Source organism: Vanrija albida (assembly GCF_041260175.1).
Source record: "Vanrija albida strain AlHP1 chromosome Unknown contig_1, whole genome shotgun sequence".
Taxonomy (NCBI): domain Eukaryota; kingdom Fungi; phylum Basidiomycota; class Tremellomycetes; order Trichosporonales; family Trichosporonaceae; genus Vanrija; species Vanrija albida.
This window is the reverse complement of record NW_027191420.1, coordinates 528,177-547,416: the sequence shown is the minus strand read 5'-3', so window position 1 is coordinate 547,416 and position 19,240 is coordinate 528,177. Positions and strand designations below refer to the sequence as shown.

The 19,240-nt window shown below is 64.2% G+C and overlaps 6 protein-coding genes across 6 annotated transcripts; 3 read left to right on the top strand and 3 right to left on the bottom strand.

The window, feature by feature from the left end:
• Positions 1-75: 75 nt before the first annotated feature.
• On the bottom strand, positions 76-1,617 carry SWC4 (swr complex subunit; the record flags this gene model as incomplete). Its single annotated transcript, XM_069348896.1, has 4 exons — positions 76-138; positions 200-640; positions 689-1,343; positions 1,391-1,617. 4 exons carry the CDS (start codon positions 1,615-1,617, stop codon positions 76-78), a joined length of 1,386 nt encoding a protein of 461 aa, XP_069212440.1.
• Positions 1,618-1,799: 182 nt separating this feature from the next.
• Positions 1,800-2,990, top strand: RRP45 (3'-5'-exoribonuclease; the record flags this gene model as incomplete). Its single annotated transcript, XM_069348895.1, has 5 exons — positions 1,800-1,963; positions 2,010-2,129; positions 2,181-2,283; positions 2,426-2,563; positions 2,670-2,990. The coding sequence occupies 5 exons, from the start codon at positions 1,800-1,802 to the stop codon at positions 2,988-2,990; spliced, it is 846 nt and encodes a 281-aa protein (XP_069212439.1).
• Positions 2,991-4,376: 1,386 nt separating this feature from the next.
• Q8F55_000239 (uncharacterized protein) lies at positions 4,377-9,810 on the top strand (the record flags this gene model as incomplete). Its single annotated transcript, XM_069348894.1, has 3 exons — positions 4,377-4,393; positions 4,541-4,672; positions 4,749-9,810. The coding sequence occupies 3 exons, from the start codon at positions 4,377-4,379 to the stop codon at positions 9,808-9,810; spliced, it is 5,211 nt and encodes a 1,736-aa protein (XP_069212438.1).
• Positions 9,811-10,318: 508 nt separating this feature from the next.
• On the bottom strand, positions 10,319-14,830 carry Q8F55_000238 (uncharacterized protein; the record flags this gene model as incomplete). Its single annotated transcript, XM_069348893.1, has 10 exons — positions 10,319-11,977; positions 13,179-13,351; positions 13,386-13,504; positions 13,537-13,730; positions 13,767-13,874; positions 13,906-14,151; positions 14,187-14,399; positions 14,439-14,469; positions 14,521-14,587; positions 14,767-14,830. The coding sequence occupies 10 exons, from the start codon at positions 14,828-14,830 to the stop codon at positions 10,319-10,321; spliced, it is 2,874 nt and encodes a 957-aa protein (XP_069212437.1).
• Positions 14,831-16,516: 1,686 nt separating this feature from the next.
• RAC1 (Rho GTPase protein rac1) lies at positions 16,517-17,674 on the top strand (the record flags this gene model as incomplete). Its single annotated transcript, XM_069348892.1, has 7 exons — positions 16,517-16,544; positions 16,654-16,685; positions 16,734-16,777; positions 16,838-16,850; positions 16,922-17,010; positions 17,060-17,150; positions 17,366-17,674. The coding sequence occupies 7 exons, from the start codon at positions 16,517-16,519 to the stop codon at positions 17,672-17,674; spliced, it is 606 nt and encodes a 201-aa protein (XP_069212436.1).
• A 259-nt stretch (positions 17,675-17,933) lies between these two features.
• NAT2 (DUF1279 superfamily) lies at positions 17,934-18,747 on the bottom strand (the record flags this gene model as incomplete). The annotated part of the gene is made up of 2 exons (XM_069348891.1): positions 17,934-18,020; positions 18,082-18,747. 2 exons carry the CDS (start codon positions 18,745-18,747, stop codon positions 17,934-17,936), a joined length of 753 nt encoding a protein of 250 aa, XP_069212435.1.
• Between the last annotated feature and the right edge of the window lie 493 nt (positions 18,748-19,240).

The following is a 19,240-nucleotide window of genomic DNA, read 5'->3' as shown; positions in this document are numbered from 1 at the left end:
CCCCACCCATCCACTATGCATGCTACAGTGTACTGTACAACTGACGACGGCGACCACACACGCCCACACCCACGCTCATGGTGCACGGCTGCGACGGTTGGTGCCCGACGTGTCGGTGGACAGAACCGACTCGGAGCGCTGGGACGTTAGTCTTGATCTGCCCAGCCAAGTGTGCCACTTGCGCTCGTGCACCACTCACCTTTCTGGACGGCTCCACCGGCGGCACAAAGCCCTCGCGCTGCGCCTTGAATGTGCGGATCTCCTGCTCGACGCGGTCCACCTGGCGCTTCATGTCGACGAGCGCTGCGGCGGCATGGAGCACGCCGTCGAGCGCCTCGAGGTTGGAGCGCGTGGGCATGACGAGACGGTGGATGTTCAGGCCCATTTCCGACAGCAGCTCCGTCACGCGGATAGCAGTGTTGGGCTTGGGCGTCGGCATCTTGGACGACCGTAAGTGCGCTGGCTGGTGCACGGGGTGCTTGGACGCCAGGTGCGACGAGTTGGGCGCAATCGGCTGCGGGGGCACACGGTAGATGCAGTGCGTGAGGTCGAATGCTGCCGAATCCTTCTGCTTCTTCGCCGGCGGCGCCGGGCTGCCAGCGGTGGGCGTCTCGTCCTCTGGCCTCCTCTTCTTCTTGTACTGTGATGTCAGTGGGTTGATACGTCGAGCAACGCCTGAGGAACCCACCCTGTCGAGGCCCAGAACGCCCTCGCTGTTGGCCCCGTCCAGATTGACGAGGCCACTGTCCAGCCCAATAATCGTCCGCATCAATTCGTCGCGGTCGGCGCGGTACCGCTTCTCGTTCTGCTCCAGACGCTTGATCTCCATGTACAGCGCCTCCTCCTCGGCAATCTCCGCTTGTGTCAAGTGGAACAGCTCGGACGCGTACTGCTTGCGCTTGATCTCCCGCGCCTTGTCGAACGAGTACTGCACAATCTGCTGCTGCTGCACCTGCACGTCGCTCGCCGTGCGCGTGCGCACCAGGCGGCGGCAGATGGTGTAGTACCGGTCCTTGATCTCCTCGATTGAGCGCTTCTTCGCCGACTGGTCGCCCTTGGGCCCGAGGTACTCGTACCGGTCGGCTGCCACGACAAATCGCAGGTCAAACGTCCGCAGCAGGTCGAACAGGTACGCCGTCTCGTGCGACGACCAGTTGGGGTCGACGAGGTGCTGGTCGTATTCAAACTGGCTGTACTCCATCACCGAGGGTCCGTGGAGGTTGAAGCTGCCAAAGTAGTCCACTCTCGCATGCGGGTCGTCGTCCGTCACACGAACCCAGTGACCCAGACGGGAAGGATGGGGCGAGTTGCGGTTCGCACTCGGCGTGAACTTGGTCCACTCCCTGCGGCGATCAGCGCTGTCCGACCACAGTCTACAGCACACACGCACCACTTGACCTTCTTCGACTTGAGCTTTGGGCGGTCGCGGTACTTGACGGCCGCGATGGACGCCTGCGCCTCGGCGAGTGACGGCGCGTTGTCGCCGATGAGGGCGTAGAGCTCGCGCGAGATGCCATCGGGCTTGCGGACCGCCGCTGCGGATTTGCGTGATCCCGATCCAGAAGACTGGCCCGCCTTGGGCAAGTTGAGGATGGAGCGGACGTCGCTGGACGACATGGTGGGATGGTGAAGTGGATGGAGAGGAAGCCAAGTTGCCCAGTGTCCTTCGTGTTTCGAGGTTGCGAGGGGTGAGCGGGAGCAAATTCCAGGAACGAGAGCGCCTACCGATGATGGAGGTGGATGATGTCCAAAAGTTGAATCCAGCTTCTGCGACACTCTGCAACCCACCCATATCTACCATGCCCCGCGAAATCGACCCCCCATCAGTCCAGCGCGAGTTCCTCGTCGCAGCCCTGGAGCAGGGAAAGCGTCTCGACGGCCGTCTCCCGCTTGAGCAGCGTCCCTTCACGCTGACGTTTGGCGCCGAGCTTGGCAGCGTCGAGTGCCGGCTGGGCAAGACGGCGTGAGTGGATGGGCGTGTAGCGAGATACAGCAGCTGACACGGCCAGTGTCCTGGCCCAGGTCACCGCCACCATTGTTAAGCCGCGCGACGACAGGCCTTACGAGGGCTTCCTCGTCATCAGCTCTGAGATCTCTCCCATGGCGTCGAGCGTGTTCGAGGCGGGCCGGTGCGTAGGCTGAACTGAGCATGTTGGTTGAAACAGCCGCTGACACACCAGATCGTCTGAAGACGAGGTCATGATCACGAGGTTGTTGGAGAAGAGCATCAGACGGACCGAGGCGGTGGACCGCGAGGCGCTGTGTATCCTTGCTGGCGAGAAGGTGAGTGTGTGTGGTGGGGGAAGGTGGGGGAAGGCGAAAACACTATGTGGACCGGGGCTTTTGGCCTCTGTTGGCCGAGCTCCATGTCGGAGAGTGGACCTCAGGAGGAAGGCTACCGAAGGACTCCAAGCTCACACCGCAGGTCTGGCACCTCCGACTGACACTTCACTTCCTGTCCGACTCTGGAAACCTGCTCGACTGCGCGTCGCTGGCGGCCATGACGGCCCTGCGCCACTTCCGCAAGCCAGAGGTCGAGGTCATCGGTGGAGAAGTCATTGTGGTGAGTGCTTGTGCAGGGCCCGGCGGTTTGTGACGCTCGACACCTCACGTGCATCAACGTGACGCTCAGCGCGATCGCCACCATGAGTACCTGCTGACGCCCGTAGCACTCACCTGACGAGCGCGCACCGGTCCCCCTCGCGATTCACCACACGCCCCTCTGCCTCACGTTCGCCTACTTCGAGAACCTGTCGCCCATCCTCGACCCAACACACCTCGAAGAGGTGCTCGCGTCGGGCACGATGACGATCACGCTCAACGCGCAGCGCGAGCTGTGCGTTCTTTCCAAAGCCGGCGGCACGGCTTTGGCCGCCGACGAGATAATGAACATTGTCCGCGTTGGCGTCGAGCGGGTCCGTGCCATTGTCAAGCTCATGGACGAGGCCTTGGCAAAGGACCAGGGTGAGCGCGTCGTCGAAGTGGTGTAACGCGGCGTGGCGCGGCGCGGGTGAGCGCGAGAGTGGAGCGGGCGGGGGAAGGGAGTCACGTCTAGTGAGGCCATGCGTCACGAGCGTGTGTAACTTTTGATTTTTGTACACCTTGCATACCATTGGCACATGCATTGTTGGGTCTGCCGCGGGTATGGGGTGCGCCCTTTGTAGGGGGCGCGAGTGACTTTGGAGTGTAACCTGCAAGGCCAGTATCTCGATCTCGTGGCCTCCCGCCACCAGTGGCGTCGCGGCGACGTCGTCGGGGAGGCGTAGAAGGGAGGTGCACCTGGGCTAACTGGGCTGAATGCGTGCCGAGTCTGACCGACACAAACCATGATCAAAGTGTGGGAATGGCGCTACAGCTGGCGCAGAGTCGTTTGAATGCCTCGCCCAAGGGGTCGAAGACGCTTGTACGTGTGCCGCCTCTGGCGAGTCAGTCGGGCCAGTCGGGATGCAATGCCCGCGCTGACAGATCCCAATGCCAGATTGGCACATGCTCTTTGAGCGGGTCGAGAGCTTCCATGTGGAAGACATGGTAGCTACTGCATCAGGCACACTGTTTGCTTGCTTGCCTGCGTCCTTGCTTGGGCGGGACAGCAGCAGCGGCAAGCAGCGGCCAATAGGTCCCAGGGAGTGCGGGGAGGTGGTCGAGATGTCGACAGTCTACACATTCGGGGGTCCAAGCCGAGGTGAGGCAAGGATCCAAAGTGGGCGGTTACCCTTTTTCCTAATCCCACCCAGTCCCGGCCGCCCAAAACTTGAACCGTGAGTGCATGCCGCCGCTCTCGGCGCCGCGCCGCGCCCCGCGCGCGCAGCCGCAGCAGAGTCAGTCAGTCTGCGGCAAAGTGCAATGCCGTGCGTCCCATGGCATCCCGCAGTCGGCGCGTCTAGGCTGCCAGCCAGCCCGACCCCCGACCCCCGACCCCAATCATCCACTAACCACTACTAGTCGTCGCCTTCTTGCATTGTGTGCATCACTCCGTCATTCTCTTCATCATCATCATCGCCCCCGCCGCCGCCCCCATCGTTGATCGATCCGCGCAGTCACGACCCCCGCCCACGATCCCACGACCTCAAACTTAAGCGCAGCAGCAGCTAGACGCAACGCGCGCACGAGGGATACGCCGCCCGCCAGTCACATCTTTTGCGCGCGTCCTTGCCCCCCCCCTCCCCTTCGCCCCCCCCCCCCGCCTTCCCTCTTCCGTCGTCCTCGTCCCCGGGCCCCCGCCCAGATTTTGGTGCTGCGCGCGACCAAGGCAGTTTGATCGCCCAGCCAGTGCGCCGCGCCCCGCCCGGTAGCGCCCCCCCTCGCTCGCTCTACCCCTTCTTGCCTCGCTCGCCCAGCACGGCTCGCCGCCGCCGTCGCAAGCATTGCCAGCCAGCATGGACAGGATCTTTCGGTGAGTTTTGGCACAAACACCAGCAACAACAACCATGGGCACACGAAAGAGCCGCAGTCGCCTCCAGGTCCACCTGTGGCGGCCAGAGTCGTCGGTGCCCATCCAACTCGTAGCCCAAGACGCGGCACCGGCTGACAACCCACACAGCAAGCGGACAGTTTCAGGCTCGCGACTCGGGCGCAACAAGACGGCAAAGAACAAGACTCCGCCCGTCGCCCCGCTCCCACAGCTGCCCCCCAGCCTCGACGTTGACATTCGAAGCTCGCTCATTTTACCAGGGTATGATGGCCGCGCCGCGCGAGAGAGCGAGCGAGCGGGCAATTGCACAGCAACGTACACTGGCTGACACTCGCAGCCTGACGGAGCGCTTCTCTGTCCTGCTCCCTTCCCTGGCGGCTGCGCCCAAGACATCAGTCCGAACCCTGCTGGCACAGCAGCGCAACAGACCGAATGGGCCGAGTTTGACGCTCGAAGAGGAGGAGATGCTCTTCGCCGAGATGCAGGGGCAGAGCACCGCCGGCGGTCACGGGCTGCACGCACCACGCGTGACAGAGTCGCGCGCATCGGCCTTGACCACAGACACGTGGGACGGTAACCCACCGCCTCTGGAAGGCGACTGGGGCTCGCTGGTCGACCGCGGCGCCGGCGCCATCAGCGGGTCCCTCTCGTCGCCGACCCTCAGAGAACGTTCGACCTCGCGCTCAGGCCTGTCCCCTTCGACTTCAGACCGTCAACTGTCGCCATCGACGTCGGATCGCTCCCTGGGTTCGCCCCCGCACTCGGCATCCTACTCGTCCTTCAACACGTTTGGCCCGGACGAGGGCCGCCCCGTGCCCCGGTCGTACGGCTTCTCTGGCAGCCAGGGATGGCGCGACGCCAACTACCTCCGGTCGGTCAAGAAGAGTGCGAATGCGAGCAAGACGAGCGTCGCGACCAACGGGCATGGCGAGTACAACCCGGAGGCGTCGACCTCGCCTAGACAGACGCCTTCGACATGGTCCACTTCCCCCAAGGCGACGACCCCCAAGAGGAAGCCACTGCCCGAGGTCTTTTCGCTCAACGATTCGACAGAGGATCTCCATGAGCCACGAGACATCAGCCAGAGCCCGTCGAGCTCGACGCGAACTGTTACGCCAACTGCGTCTGTTACTGGCTCTGTGGTGCCGGGGCCATCGCGGTCAGCACCAACGCGGGCTTCGCTCGACGAGCCACAGTACACGACGACGCCGTTATCGACCGACTCTGCCTTCTCAAAACCAAGACCAAGAGTTCAGCAGGTCGGAGGTGCACCCCAGCAGAGACAATCGCTCCTGGTTGGCATCACCCCCCAGCAGGCCAAGCGGATATCGCTGGCACTGTTAGAGATTGAGGGGCACCTTGGACGCGATGCGGGCCACTCGTCCCAGAGCTCGCACGATTACAACAGGCACGACGACCATGAGGAGCTCCTCGAGGGATATGAGGACGAGGCTGAAGAGGGAGAGCAGACTGTCACCCTTGACCGCCAGCGCTCGTTTACATCGACCTCGGCTGCCTCATCAGTGTTCCCCTTCAGCGTGTCGCCTGCATCGAGTAATCACGGCGGTGCCGGTTCGTACCAGGGCAGCATGGCACCACGCAGCCCTGCAGGCGAGCCGACGTCGCCACCAAATGTTCCATCTTTGCCGTCGTCACCGCAGACGACAAAAGATCCGCACCTCGACCAGCATACGCCACCCCCACATAACCGCCATGCGTCGCCCAACAGACAACGCCATTACCATTCTGCCTCCATCGCTTCAACGGCATTTAGCGGAGACGACAGGGACGACGGTCATCTTCCACACCCTGCCTTGACACCGTACAGACCGCAACCGGTGCGAGCCACGCCCTCCCCTGCCTTTGGCATGTCGGGCGGTGGATCAACATATGTGCCTGGCCAGCCGCGGCCAGTCCGGTCGGTGTCGTCAGCAGGCTCGACACCCACCGTTGGCTCACCTCAATCGCCATACTCGCCTGCCCAGACGACAGAATTGCCCCGAAGACTGCAGTACGCTAGCCCCGGCAGCAGCGCGACCACTCTTCCCCAGACGCAAACCCGCACGAGCGTGGCGAGGGCACCATCGGCTGCAACTCACTACAGCAATGGCTCTGTCTCAAAAATCGACCACGTGCCGGCCCCCGGTGTTCTGGCATCGAGGCACGCGACCGGCCACAGCATCAGCGAGTCGCTCAGCCACTGGCGGTCAGGTTCGGCCCTCAACATCCATTCGCCACCCATGTCGCGTGTGCTCAGCGAGGCGGATGAGGCGCGCAGCAGCTACGCATCTGCCGATTCGCACCGAAGCAGCACGGCTCCGACCCACTCGCGATCTCACTCGGCCGACCCAGGATTCCGCTCGGCCCTGGTGACTGCGGGAGTGGTGGCAGGCGGTGCCGGTGCTGCTGCTGCGGGTGCTGCCTCACTCGCTCATGCTCGCGGACCATCGCTTGGACTTGCACCAAACCGCAGCTTGCGCCGCGCCGCCTCTTACGATTCCTTCAGCTCCGACTACAAGATCACGCCTACCGATGAAGCCAAGTCGGGATGGGAGCCCATTGTCCACGAGCACCATCAGTCACAAGAGAACCTTCTACTGTTGTCCACTGGCGAGGAGGAGCACGATGCCGAGTACCTCAAACAGGTCAGTGGCGTCGGCAAGGATGACCTGTTCGCCATGCAGGACCGCCTCATGGAAAGGGCCAAGGCCGAGCGCGAAAGACAAAGAGCTCTGCACGCTCTGCCGGCGTCGCCCGAAGTGGGCGTGGCGCAGCCTCCGTCGGTCGCCTCGCCGCCAGCTGCGATCTCGCGGGCCTTAGAAACAGAAGTGCCACAGCAGCAGGACTATGTGCAGTCGGTGCCATTCCCAGCCCAAGGCTCGCAGGTGTCCCTCATCTCAGCCACTCCTGCAACCTCACCGCCTTTCCCCAAGACGCCGTCCCAGACGACCTTGGTTGCTGCCAACAAGGCATCGCCGCCTCGAGAGCGCGGTCCACCAACGGCATGGAAGACTGCAGGGGGTGCCCCCGTCAACGCCGCCGCCGCATCCTCGTCCACTGTCCACCTCCCTGTGGACACGGTTGCGTCAACTCCATCTCCATTGGATCCCAAGTTCCCCACCGAGCATGTCCCTGCGTCCGAGTTGCCCAAGGGGCCCCCTCCTCCTCGGCCGCAGCACCCCGCTGAGGCACCCGTCTTGCCTGTCACGCCGACAACACCAGATGCTGTCGCTACCAAGGCGGATGAAGAGGAGGACGCTCGCCACGACGTTGAGATGAGGATCAAGCAGGCTAATGCTGAACTTTTCCGTGCGCCGTCGAGAATTGCGCACAAAAGATCACTCTCCAAGAAGAAGATCTCGACGCCTACTCTGGTCTCGACATCTCACAACCAGCCTACGACACCAATTACTCCAGCCAAAACTGAGGACAAGGAGAGGCATCTGGGCCGCAAGATGAGCATGCGCTGGAAGAAGCTGGTGCACAAAAAGTCGAGCATTTCGGGGGCGGACTCGATCCAAACGGCTCCGCCTGTGGTGGCTACTCCTCCCTCCAACCACAAGAAGACCAAGAGCCCCGACATTCACCCCACGACGCCCCCAAGCCCCAAAGCAGCCAAGCAGCCTAAACCCCCAGTGCCACCCATGCCAAAGTCGCCGCCTGAGCCTGTCAAGCCCAACCCTACCCCGAGGTCGGACATCAACTCGTTCAAGTTCCCCTACTCGGGCCCTGCCAACGGCGTCAACGGCACCCACCCGCCCAAGACAAACGGCCGTGCGGACATGGGAGCGCAACCGCCTTGGGGCGCGCAGTCAAAGGCGCAGTCGCCACCGTTGAAGTCGAGTCTCAAGGTCACCAACAACGATGCGCCGCGGGGTGCCCACACGCCGACGGCATCCGACAGCTCTGTTGCCGAGTCAATCCACAAGTTCATGGAGGCTGGGAGGGCTGTCGGCTTGGATGACGACCGGCTCAACGACGTCCTCGTCCAGAACTCCATCCTTGACCGGACGGCCACGAGCAACAGCTCGCGTTCATACCAGTCTACGGCGCCAACAACGACTACTTTCTCAGAGTCGTCACGGTCACCCGTGTCGCCTACGGTGCCGACGAATGCCTTTTCGGAGTGGGCTCCGTCCAAGAAGGGCCAGCACAAGGCAAAGGCGCCAAGCAGGGACGACTTGCACGCCGTCCCCGAGGTTATCGTCCAGGAGGAGCCTGGCGTCTTGCGCCGCACGCTCGTCGTGCCGTCTGACTCGGACCGTACTCCAGAGCCACAGGCGACACCGAACGCCAACCACCAGGCCCTGCCCCCATCGCCCCAGGATGCCAACTACTCGCTCAAGGGGCCGTCTTCCCCTGGTCAGAGCACTGGCAGCTTTAGCAGTGTGGGCAGGCAGAACTCGATCCGCCGCAAGCCTGTGCAGCGCTCGGGCGTCGAGGAGCGCGAGTTGGTCAATCGTAGCCCAGTGTCCTCGCTTGACACTCGTGACCGCAAGGTCTCGAGCTTCTCGGTGACGGACAGCGAGGTGTCCGAGGTTTTAGCTCCTCCGTCGCGCCAGTGGAACGGTATTCCCGACTCTCCTCGCCGTCAATTCTTTGGCGGTGGCGACAGCGCGCGTGCATCGCTCGACTCGTCCCGGGGTGGTGGCAGCATCTACGACTACTACGGCGGCAACGACGGTGGAGACCGTGGGTCGCAGGCGGTCGAGATCACCGAGTACGCCGACGGCCGCGTCGTATGGAACATTGTCAACGCCCTGCGTGGCGACCGCGGCTCTACGGCCGAACAGTCGTTCCACGACAACCAGCGCGAGTCGCTCGTGTCGTCGTCGCGCCAGTCGTCCGAGGTCAACGAGCGCGACAGTGTGGCCCAGTATGGCGAGACGACGGGGTGGAGCGTCGGCCCGACTGCGGGTCTGGCCTTCCCTCGCCGCCCCGAGACGCGCGTGTACTACACGTACTCTGCCGACGTTGCCGACCTGATCGACCAACTGTCGTCGGACCAGTTTGCGGGTGCCGCGCGTGGCCGTATCGACATCCGTCCGAGCGGATTGCCGTCCGACAACCGGGCAGGCATTGGCGCCGGCGGCGCAGGCTTCGACCCCGCCCAGTTTGCCGACGCGCCGTCGCCCATCCCTCCTGTGACCAACTCGCGCCAGCCCATCGTGTCGTCGCCTCTGACGCCGAACAAGGGGCGATTCTTCGGCTCCGAGGCACACAACCGGTTCAACGCCGGCCTTAGTGGCGCTGCCGGCCCAGCCGACGTCCAGTCGCCCTCTGCGGCGAGCTTCCACAGCAGCAGCGAGTCTGGGAGGCCCGAGCGATCGGTCGAGGACCGGCTGCAGGCGCTCATGGACCGGCTGCGCTCTGCGCCTGGGGGCATTGCCCCGCGCTGAGCGCCGTGCCGCGTCGCGCCGCGCTGCGCTGCGCCCACCAACATCACACGTCAAAATGTCAATGGTACCATGTGTTATGATCCCTCTTGGGCGTTGTAAATGAGCATCTGTACGGATGCACCAATAGATTTGCTGGAGCCCGAGCCGGAGCTAGCCACACAGACGCCACTTGCATCAGAGTACATCACGGAGGTCCAGAAGAAGAAACATGTCGCGGGTTGAGTCGCGGTGGGCGTGATGGCCGACCGGGTTGTCGTTGGCATGGTATGTTTGCCGCAAAGGCAGCGATGGGGTAAGGATTAGGGCGGTCTTGGTCGTTGTTGTTGTTGTTGCTGCTGGCGGCGTCGGTCGGTCGACACCGATGCCGTTGTCTGTCTGTCGGTGGGCGTACTCGTCGCCTGTTGAAGGAGTGTTGAATGTATGGAGTGTGCGGTCTGTGTTGTGTTGTCGGTATAAACAAGGCGCAATGCAGGGGGGTCGGGTCGTGTCGTAAACAAGGATCGTGGAATTACTCGTCGGGGATGGAGGGCACGCTCTCGGGGCTGCCCATGCGCTGGGACACGCTGTCGCTCACGCCAATGGTCGACGTGTCGGTATGGTCGTTGATGTAGGCCGACGACGGCTCGCGCTCATGGTGGTGGTAGTAGTCGTGGTGGGCGTGGAGGCGCTCGTCATCTTCGTCGTCGTAGTCGTCGAGCACTTCCTCGTCCGACTCGTCGCGCTCGTGCTCGTGGTCGTGGTCGTCGTCGTGCTCGTCGTCGGCGTCGTCGTTATGCTTGTCTTCAACGGGGCTGCCGACGAGGACGCGCTCACCATCTTGCTCGGCCCCGCCCTTTCCCGCCTCGACTGCCGCCGGGGCAGCGGGCACCATCTTGACCTTGGCCACGCCGTTCTTGGCCCGCGCCGTCGGGCTCGACTTGGGCGCCTCACGCGCGGCCGCAAGGCCCACGCGGCCAAGCGACGGGCGCTTGCCCCTCGCGTCGGCCGTTAACGGGCTGCGGCGCACCGGCGTCGCCGTCGAGTTGTTGCTGCCCGCGAGGCTGCCGCGAGGCGTCTGGCGCGCCTTGAGCGCCGCCACGTCCTTGTTTGGCGAGGTGCGCGGCGTCTTGGCCGGGCTCGTGCGCGTCGACGTCGTGACCGACGCCGTGGCGGCCGCGCGCGCGCGCGACGCCGCCGTCCCCTGCAACAGGCGGCTGGTGCTGCTGGGCGAGTGGGCGCGCGGCGTCGCGACCGGCGTGGGCGAGGGCGACGTGCCCTTGCGGGCTGCGCCGGCGCCGGCGCTCGCCGCGCTGAGCGACGAGCGCGGAGGCAGCTTGGAGCTCGTGGCCGAGGCCGACGATCGCACCTGCGCGTTGCGGGTGACGGTCGCGCCGGCGCCCGTCACGCCCAGCGACGAGCGCGGGCGCTGCTTTGTCTTGTCGGCTGCGGCTGCGGGTGCGGGCGCGCCAGTCGACTTGGACAGACTCGCGGCCGTCGGCTTGGAAGGCGAGGATCTTGACCCGCCCGTCGGCTTGGAAGGCGAGGATCTTGACCCGCCCGTCGTCTGCGGCCGGACCTCGCTGTGCCGCGACGCCGACGACAGGCCCGTGTTGGACGGCTTGAGCTTGGCCGGCTGCGACGACGGCGACGCGGCCGGCTTGGCCGGCGCCGGCTTCTCCTTCTTTGCGCGCGGCGTCGGCGCGGCCGGCGTGGCGCCCTTGCGCACCGGCGACTTTGAGACGCGGCCGCCACGTCGTGCTGCCGGTGTTGTGGGCGCGAGCGTCTTCTTGCTGGCTTGCTGCGGCTTGTCGGCCGCAGCAAGCGGCCCGGGCAGCTCGGGCGACGACGACGAATCCGTCACCGCCTTCTTGAGCTCGGTGTCGGGCACAAGCTCGGGCGTGGGACTCGGAAGGTTGGGCGCGACCGGTGCCAGAGCTTTGGCCTCTTTTGCGGCGGCGGCAGCGGCGGGCGATGGCGAGGGCGAGGGCGCGACGGCCGGCGGCGTCGTCGCCTTTGCCACTGGCTCGCCGCCGTCGCCCCCGCCGCCCACACCGTAGCTCGTCCGGCGGGTCGCGGGCAGGACGCCGGCGACGCCCGCGCCCGCACTGACACGCCGCGAGGGGTCGCGCGCGGCCGCGCCGGCGTCGCGGTCGGCCGCGTTCTGGAAGCGCGAGACGAGCGAGGCGACCTGGGGGTTAGTGGGGAGGGGCAGTGACGGCGACGTACGTTTCCCTGGGAGCGTTCGATGGGGAGAGGCCTGGTGGGGTGAGCACAATACGGCGGCGGCGAGGCGGCAGCAACAGCGGCACAACGCACATGGCGGCGCAGGGGGCGCGAGAGCGGCGATTCAGTCGTGACGGTCGTGAACGGGCAGAGAGCGTGAGCCGGGCCAAGCGTAGGTTTTGGAGAGTAATGAGGTGTGTGAGAGAGCGAGGGAGGGAGAGAGAGATGGGGAGAGAGTGTGAGTGAGTGCAGTGCAGTGCGAGTGTGCGGCCGTGGCCCAAACGACCTCGAGGACGGCAGCCTGGCTGGCGGTCCCGACGCGTTCACCCCTCCCCGCGCAACGAATGGCGCGCCAGCCAGCCAGGGTGAAGGTAACCCGTGACACGGACCCCATTACAAACATTTTCTAATGTTCCACTACCAACTACAATACAGCCCGCTCTCATTCCACTCGACGCCCCCTCCTCGTCCGATGCACGCGGCCGTCCCGTCCTATCGAGCCCATCGTTTCACCCGCGCCCAGTCGACCATGGACGTGCCTAGAGCATTCATCAGCCGCCACAATCTCGTGCCCACCGACGCGTCCAGGGATCACGTCGGGCGGTACTCACCTCTGCATCCGCTTACGGCATGGCGCTGCGTTTCGACGCCGTACCGCGCGTTGATCAACGCCTCTGCTTGCACTGTCGACGCAGGGGTCAGACGCGGCGCGCGGATGGCACTATGACTACTGGCGTGGCCGCGTAGTAGCTTGCCGCGGGGACGTATCCGCCAGGGTACACCCCAAGACTAGCCGTCTGCGGGATCCACGCTTGTGGCGCGGGTGGAAGTGGCGCCGGCACCATGACTGGTGCCGCATAGACTGCCGGGCTAGCCAACACTGGTACCACCACGGGTGTACCGTATGTGGCGAGTGGCACAGCCGCTGCCGACTCATACACCGCTGGTGAGGTCGGCATCCTACGCGGTGACCTAACCATGGGTATTGATTCGAGAGGGGGCCGCGATTGCTTTGGCGAGTGCTTGCGCTGTTTTGGCTCTCCGGAACGCTTCTCTTCTTGGGAGCTCGCCTGCTGCCCGGTATTGGCCTCCTGTCGAGATGGCGTCTCTTGTTGCGTGATTTCCTGCACCCGGGCCTGGTGTTGACCCTGGGCGTGGTGAAGTACCTGCACTTGACCTTGTGCTTGCGCGTGCGCCTGCAGCTGCGCCTGCGCCTGGTCCATCGCGGCCTTCTCCTCGGCCAGCTCGGCGCGACGTGCCACAGAAGCAGGAGAATTTCGGTTCCGGATGTACATTGCGAAGCAGACGAGCAGGATGACTGCGAGGACGAGACCAATGACTGCGGTGTGAGCAGCGCCAGTGGTTGGGCTTACCAAGGCCAGCGAGGCGGCCGTTGGCCATCTTGCTGCTTGAACCACCCGCGCTCGCGTTGACCGAGTTCGTCTTCTTCGCAAGGCCGATGTATTGTTCGCTCGCCGAGTAGTACAGCGCCCTACGGTCAGATCATTCTCGTCTCATACCTACGAGTACACTCCACTGAGGAACGCCGCGCCGAGGCGGATCTCGCCGGCGAGGTCTGGGATCGAACCGCTGTGCCACGAAACGATGTTGGCCGAGCACTGCGCCCCCCTACGAGTGACGAGGCCGCGCGGATCTACCTTGTACGCTGTCCCCGCCACTTTGACGCTCAGAGACAGCGTCGCGTTGCACGGGATGTTCTGGCGTTAGACTGGCCTCTTCAGATAGGTACTCACCCATCTTGTCGAGTCTGAAGCCCTAGATGCTCCCTCAATGCCCGCGAACAGCTGGGCTGCCAACTTCGCCGGCATGACTATCGCGTCGATGCCCGGGTCAACCGTCGCCTGGTATCAGCGGCGTCGAGCTCACACGTACTAAGTACCCCGCGCCCGGGACAGTCACTGCGCCGAGCGCCACCGACTCTGTAATGAACGACCACCCGGAGGTTAAGTTGACAGGGAGCCAGTTGAAGCTGCCGACGAAGACGCCGTCTGGCACGGCGCCCCAGTGCACGACTCCAGCGATGCCGCTTGCCACATCTGCCATGTCGATACCGACCGTAATGCTTGCGTAGGGCGAGATACCAAGGAGCGAGGGGAGGACCGAGAGCCTGGGGTCGGGCTGTTGTCATAAGTCTGTCTCTTGCCCACACGTACCAAGTGCACGCCGAGCCCAAAGAACCCGCTCGACCCGGGCGGGAGCGGCACTGGCGTGCCCCCTCTCCAGCGGCTCGCCTCGATCTTGAGCATCGGGCAGCGCTTGTCCACCGGCGCGCCGACAATGTCGGACGCCACGAGTGCGAGCAGGTCGAGAGCGTCGCCCGTGGCCCAGGACGTCGTCGGCGCGTAGTCGATGGTTTGGCCCGTAACCTGTTCCTCTTAGCTGTGTGCATCGCCACACAAACCCACCTGCAGAGAGCTCGACGCGCTCGGTATGTACCTGTGGGAGCGTAAGCTCGGCCGCGGAATCCGGACCTGGAGTTAGACTTACGTCCCGCCGGAGTGTACACAGCCAACACAGCTGTCGAGCGCAACCATAAAGTATTCGACATTTAGGGCTGGGGGTGTAAGCTGCGTAACGACGCATTCCCCGTGGCTCCCCTCGACGACGAGAGCTCGCCGCAGCTCGCAGATGAGTCTCGCCCAGCCCGCCCTGCTGCGCAAGTGTCATTCGCCTGACCACCCACACCGAGGAAGGTTTAGACTACTCCACCTCCACTCATCGCTGCCAACTTACTCAACGTCAGGTTGAGCCTCTGCGCCGGCGTCCCGACTCCCAGCGACACCACGTTGCTCCCCATTCCTGTGCGGTGCACCTGGACCGAAGTATACGGCGCCGAGCCGAGCCGGGAGTCAGCTCCGACGAGCGCCAGCAGAGTTAAGGTTGCGGTAAGCCGGGAGCCGTACGACGTGCGCCCCGGCCTCATTGCGCCGAGGTTGCCGGAGTGAGTAGGTCGGAGTGAGTGAGGAGTGAGTGGTGGGCGGTGCGATAACGGCAGTAAGCTTATGTATGCGAGGCAAACTTTGAGCAGGTGCAGCAGGCTCGTGCGGGATAGGGGGGATGAGTGATCGCGGCGGCGGCGAGTGAGTGAGTGGATGAGGGAAGGCCGCTCTGACCTGATGGGCAAGGGAAGGTGCACGACGACTGGCGGGGCGAGGTGGGGCAAGCAAGGTGCAAAGGACGGTGCGGCGACGAGCGAGTTGCACCGATGGCAATGGTGCGAGGAGTGACGCTGACAACGGCGTCGGCGTCGGCGGGATGAACAACGACGATGAGAGAGGGGGGCGAGCTTGTGCCAATCAATCATGCCATTGTCTCCGCACTGCTTGCCCGGTGCAATGTACAAGGTGCTGCATGTTGCTGCTCGCCTGGGCATGATGACCTGATGCTGGCTGGCTGCTATGCTTGTGGCATGTGCGCCGTGCAGCCAAGTGTCTGTGCACCAGCCAGCCAGCGCCAGCGCCATCCATCCGCCCTTTCCGCCCGTCTACTCGACTGCAATGTGTCTCACCTTTGTCCACCATGTCCGGATTGCAATGTCTCTCTCTCCCTGTCTTGCCCGCGCTCTACTTGTTCCATTCCGCCCGACCATCATCTCTCCCTTGCACCTGTATCCCCCCCTGGCCTCTAGAACAAAGTGTAATGTCGACGACCCTGGCGGCCTTGTTGTTGCTCGTTGCTCATCCTCGGCCCACGCGGTGTTTCGGCGATTTTGTGGAGGGGAGCACGCAGCCAAGACGAGACCAGGTCCCCGGTGCCACCTTTGTTTGACATGTCGCGTGCCCCGCCCCGCCCCTCTGCCTTCCCGACCTGTGATGCATTGTTTACGCCGAGGCACAATGTTGTGATTGTTGCGCGTCCTAGGGACCGACAAGACAGAGAGGCCGAGACGCGGCGGGAGAGCGAGCAACCGGCGCGTTGTTTAGACCGTGACACTTGAAACTGGGCACCAAGTCGGCTGCTGGGCCTGGCATTGTCCTTTTCGCCTTCCCCCTTTCTGCTCTCTCCCTTTACCCCTCCAGGGCACAAAAGTGTCACCACTACAACGACGACCCCGCGCCGCGCGCCGCATAGTCCTACCTATCCTAGTCTTAGGATCCCCATTTGCACCGTCTCATCTCCATCTACTCCTCTACTCTACTCGTCGTCCATCCATCCATCTCGGCACACACACACGAGCACAACTCTTGGCAGTCAGCCCATCGACACGCACACGGCCGACGCGACTCTTTCACTGCCTCGTCGTCAAGCGAGCGTCGCCCGCGTCTCTTGACCCACTAATCGACCCCCTCCGCTCCCCTTCCCTCCGCAAGCTAGTCTGCATCCATCCAACCCCACAAACATCAACACTGTCCTTGTCGACACCCCTCGCTTGCAACCCACTCGCTCGACAGTTCCAACGCGACAGTCGACCCAGAACCGATTCATCTCCACGACAACCACCACAGCCACCACCACCCCAGCCCCAGCCCTCTGACCCGGCAGGATGAACCACAACATCCAGTCGCTGAAATGTACGTTGCTGCCCCAGCCGCGGCAAGTCATGCCCGCCGTCGTCAGGCGCGCCGCGCCCGGCGATCCGTCGGATGCGGCCCCACGCGTCACACGCACTGACCATCCCAGGCGTTGTGGTCGGTGACGGAGCGGTCGGAAAGGTATGCACGACGAGCTGCTCGCCGCGCGGCCACTGACCCGGACCCCAGACCTGCCTCTTGATCTCGTACACGACCAACGCGTTTCCAGGAGAGTGAGTCACGCCGCTGACGCCGTCACCGTCACCGCGCGAGCGCCGCCGCTGACATTACAGATACGTCCCCACCGTGCGTCAATCCGTGGGCCCTGGATGCCCCTGCGCAGCTCACGGCCTGTCCACCCAGTACTGACTCTGCAGGTGTTTGACAACTACTCGGCGTCTGTGCTGGTCGACGGCCGACCAATCTCGCTGGGCTTGTGGGACACGGCAGGACAGGAGGACTACGAGTGGGTATTGTGGATGGCGCCGGGACATGGACACGCTGACACGCACCAGCCGTCTCCGCCCACTCTCGTACCCCCAGACCGACGTCTTCCTCGTGTGCTTCTCTGTCATCAGCCCGCCGAGTTTCGAGAACATCAAGACGGTGGGTGGATGCAAACGACGCCGCGACAATGATTCTAACGTCGCATTCTTCGTGTTTACGCTCATGTCGACGCCTCCTTTCCTCATGTTGACGCTACGCCCGACGCCTTTTCTCCCCGCCGCAATGTTTGCATTGTCTCGGCTGCCCGCCAACAGAAGGTGAGCTGGGCGCGGACACAATGCTTGTTGAATTAGCCACCTAACGCCTTGCCACAGTGGATTCCTGAAATTCGGCACCACGCCCCTGGCGTGCCCATCATCTTGGTCGGCACAAAGCTCGACCTGCGCGAGGACCCACAGACGATCCAGCGGCTGCGCGAGCGCCGCTTCTCGCCCATCACCTACTCTATGGGCCTGCAGCTGGCAAAGGAGGTTGGCGCTGTGCGTTACGTCGAGTCGAGCTCCAAGACACAAAAGGGCCTCAAGAACGTCTTTGACGAGGCGATCCGCGCCGTGCTCACGCCTCAAGACCGGAGTCCGAACTCGAAGCCCAAGAACAGGAAACGAAACTGTGTTATTCTCTAACGCGCGTGACGTGAGCGCGGACTTGAGCGCGCCTTGTTTGATCAGACGGTGGACCTTAGACGGTGTATAGTGCGGGGCAGCGTCGAGGCGGTGTGCGTCTCGACGTGCCTCTGTGCCCGCTGCCGAGCTTGCGTAGATGGTTTGTACCCCTAGAGCCTGTGAGTGGGCAACTTGTGGTGCATGCAGGGGTTGTATAGTCGTGTTGTCTAGGGGGAGCGTCTCCCGTGTGTCCTCGTTCTCGTTCTCTTGGTAGCATCTTCTAATCCCTCTTGGCGGCGTCAATGACGCGCTGCGAGGCTTCGCGGATCTTCTCGCCGCCGCGCTGGGCCGCGCGCTTGGTGCCAGACTGCGGGTGTCAGTGGGTTCATGGGGACTACGCTGGGCCTGCTGCCCCCGCCGCCACTCACCACTCCGATCCACTTCCTCGCGCGGAGGAACTCGACGACACGGGGCGTCCAGGCGACGCACAGCCCAGCACGGAGGGGCAGGAGGAGCGTCTTGTGGATGGTGTACGCGAGGACGGCCTCGGCCCAGAGTGCGCGGTCGGCGTACCACGCCGTCTCCTTGGGCACGCCGCCGTTGGCCGCAATCTCAGCCGCCTCAGCGGCAGCGTCTGCCGCCTTCTTGGCGACGTCGGCGCGCTCGAGCTCGTCGGCGCCGTCGACGCCGTGCCGGATCTCGCGGTACCACCTGAGCGCCTTGTTGAAGTACGGCTCGATGTTGCTCACGCCGAGCGAGTGGACGACGAGGAACGAGAGGCCAAAGTCGACGGCCCCGATCGCGAGGTACATGAGGACAGCGTACACGCCGTACGTCTTTGACAGCTCCTTGAAGCGCTCGTACGCCGACTTGGACTTGGGCGGCGCCGCGGCCGTCGAGTTGAGGCGTATTGTCCCGAGCGTGCGGGGGGCGGGGCGGGCGGCGGCGCGTAGGCCGAGCGACGAGGCGAACGGCCGCGCGCGGGGCGCCAGCGTCGAGGTCGAGAGCGGTCGTCGGGCGACGGCGCGCGGCGCGGATCGCGTCGCTGCGCGGGTCGCGGCCAGCGCGGGGCGGAGGGCGCGGAGGGCCGACATTGAACGTGGGTGGTGGGGGGGGGGGGGGAGGTGAACGTGTGTGGGTGGCGGTGGAGCTTGTTGGCGGGGGGAGGGAGGGGTGCAGCGCTGCTATGCGATGGGATGGGCGGTCGTCGCGTGCAGGATCGGGTGAGAAGCTAGAGGTGGATGGAGAGTCGGAATGCGAAGGCGATGTGTCTGGCGGGCGACGTCACAACAAGCTGCCTGCCTGCCTCTTGACTTTTGTCAAATCTCGGTGGCCGTCGGGTGCAAAGTGGCGGTGAGCGGTGAGCAGTGACGCCGGAGCCCACGTTTGCGCTCGGCGGGGGCGGCACGTGACTTTCAACCGTGGGAGAGTTGATCGCCGCCGGGGAGCAGTGACGAGAGGCGGGGCACTGCGCAAGCGAAGCGACACCAAGCATGATGCAACGCTGACGAATATGACGCCGTGGATCTGGTGCATCTCGATGAGGCCGAGGTGCGGCGCGTTCCGTGCTCGTCGGGAGGTGTCGCG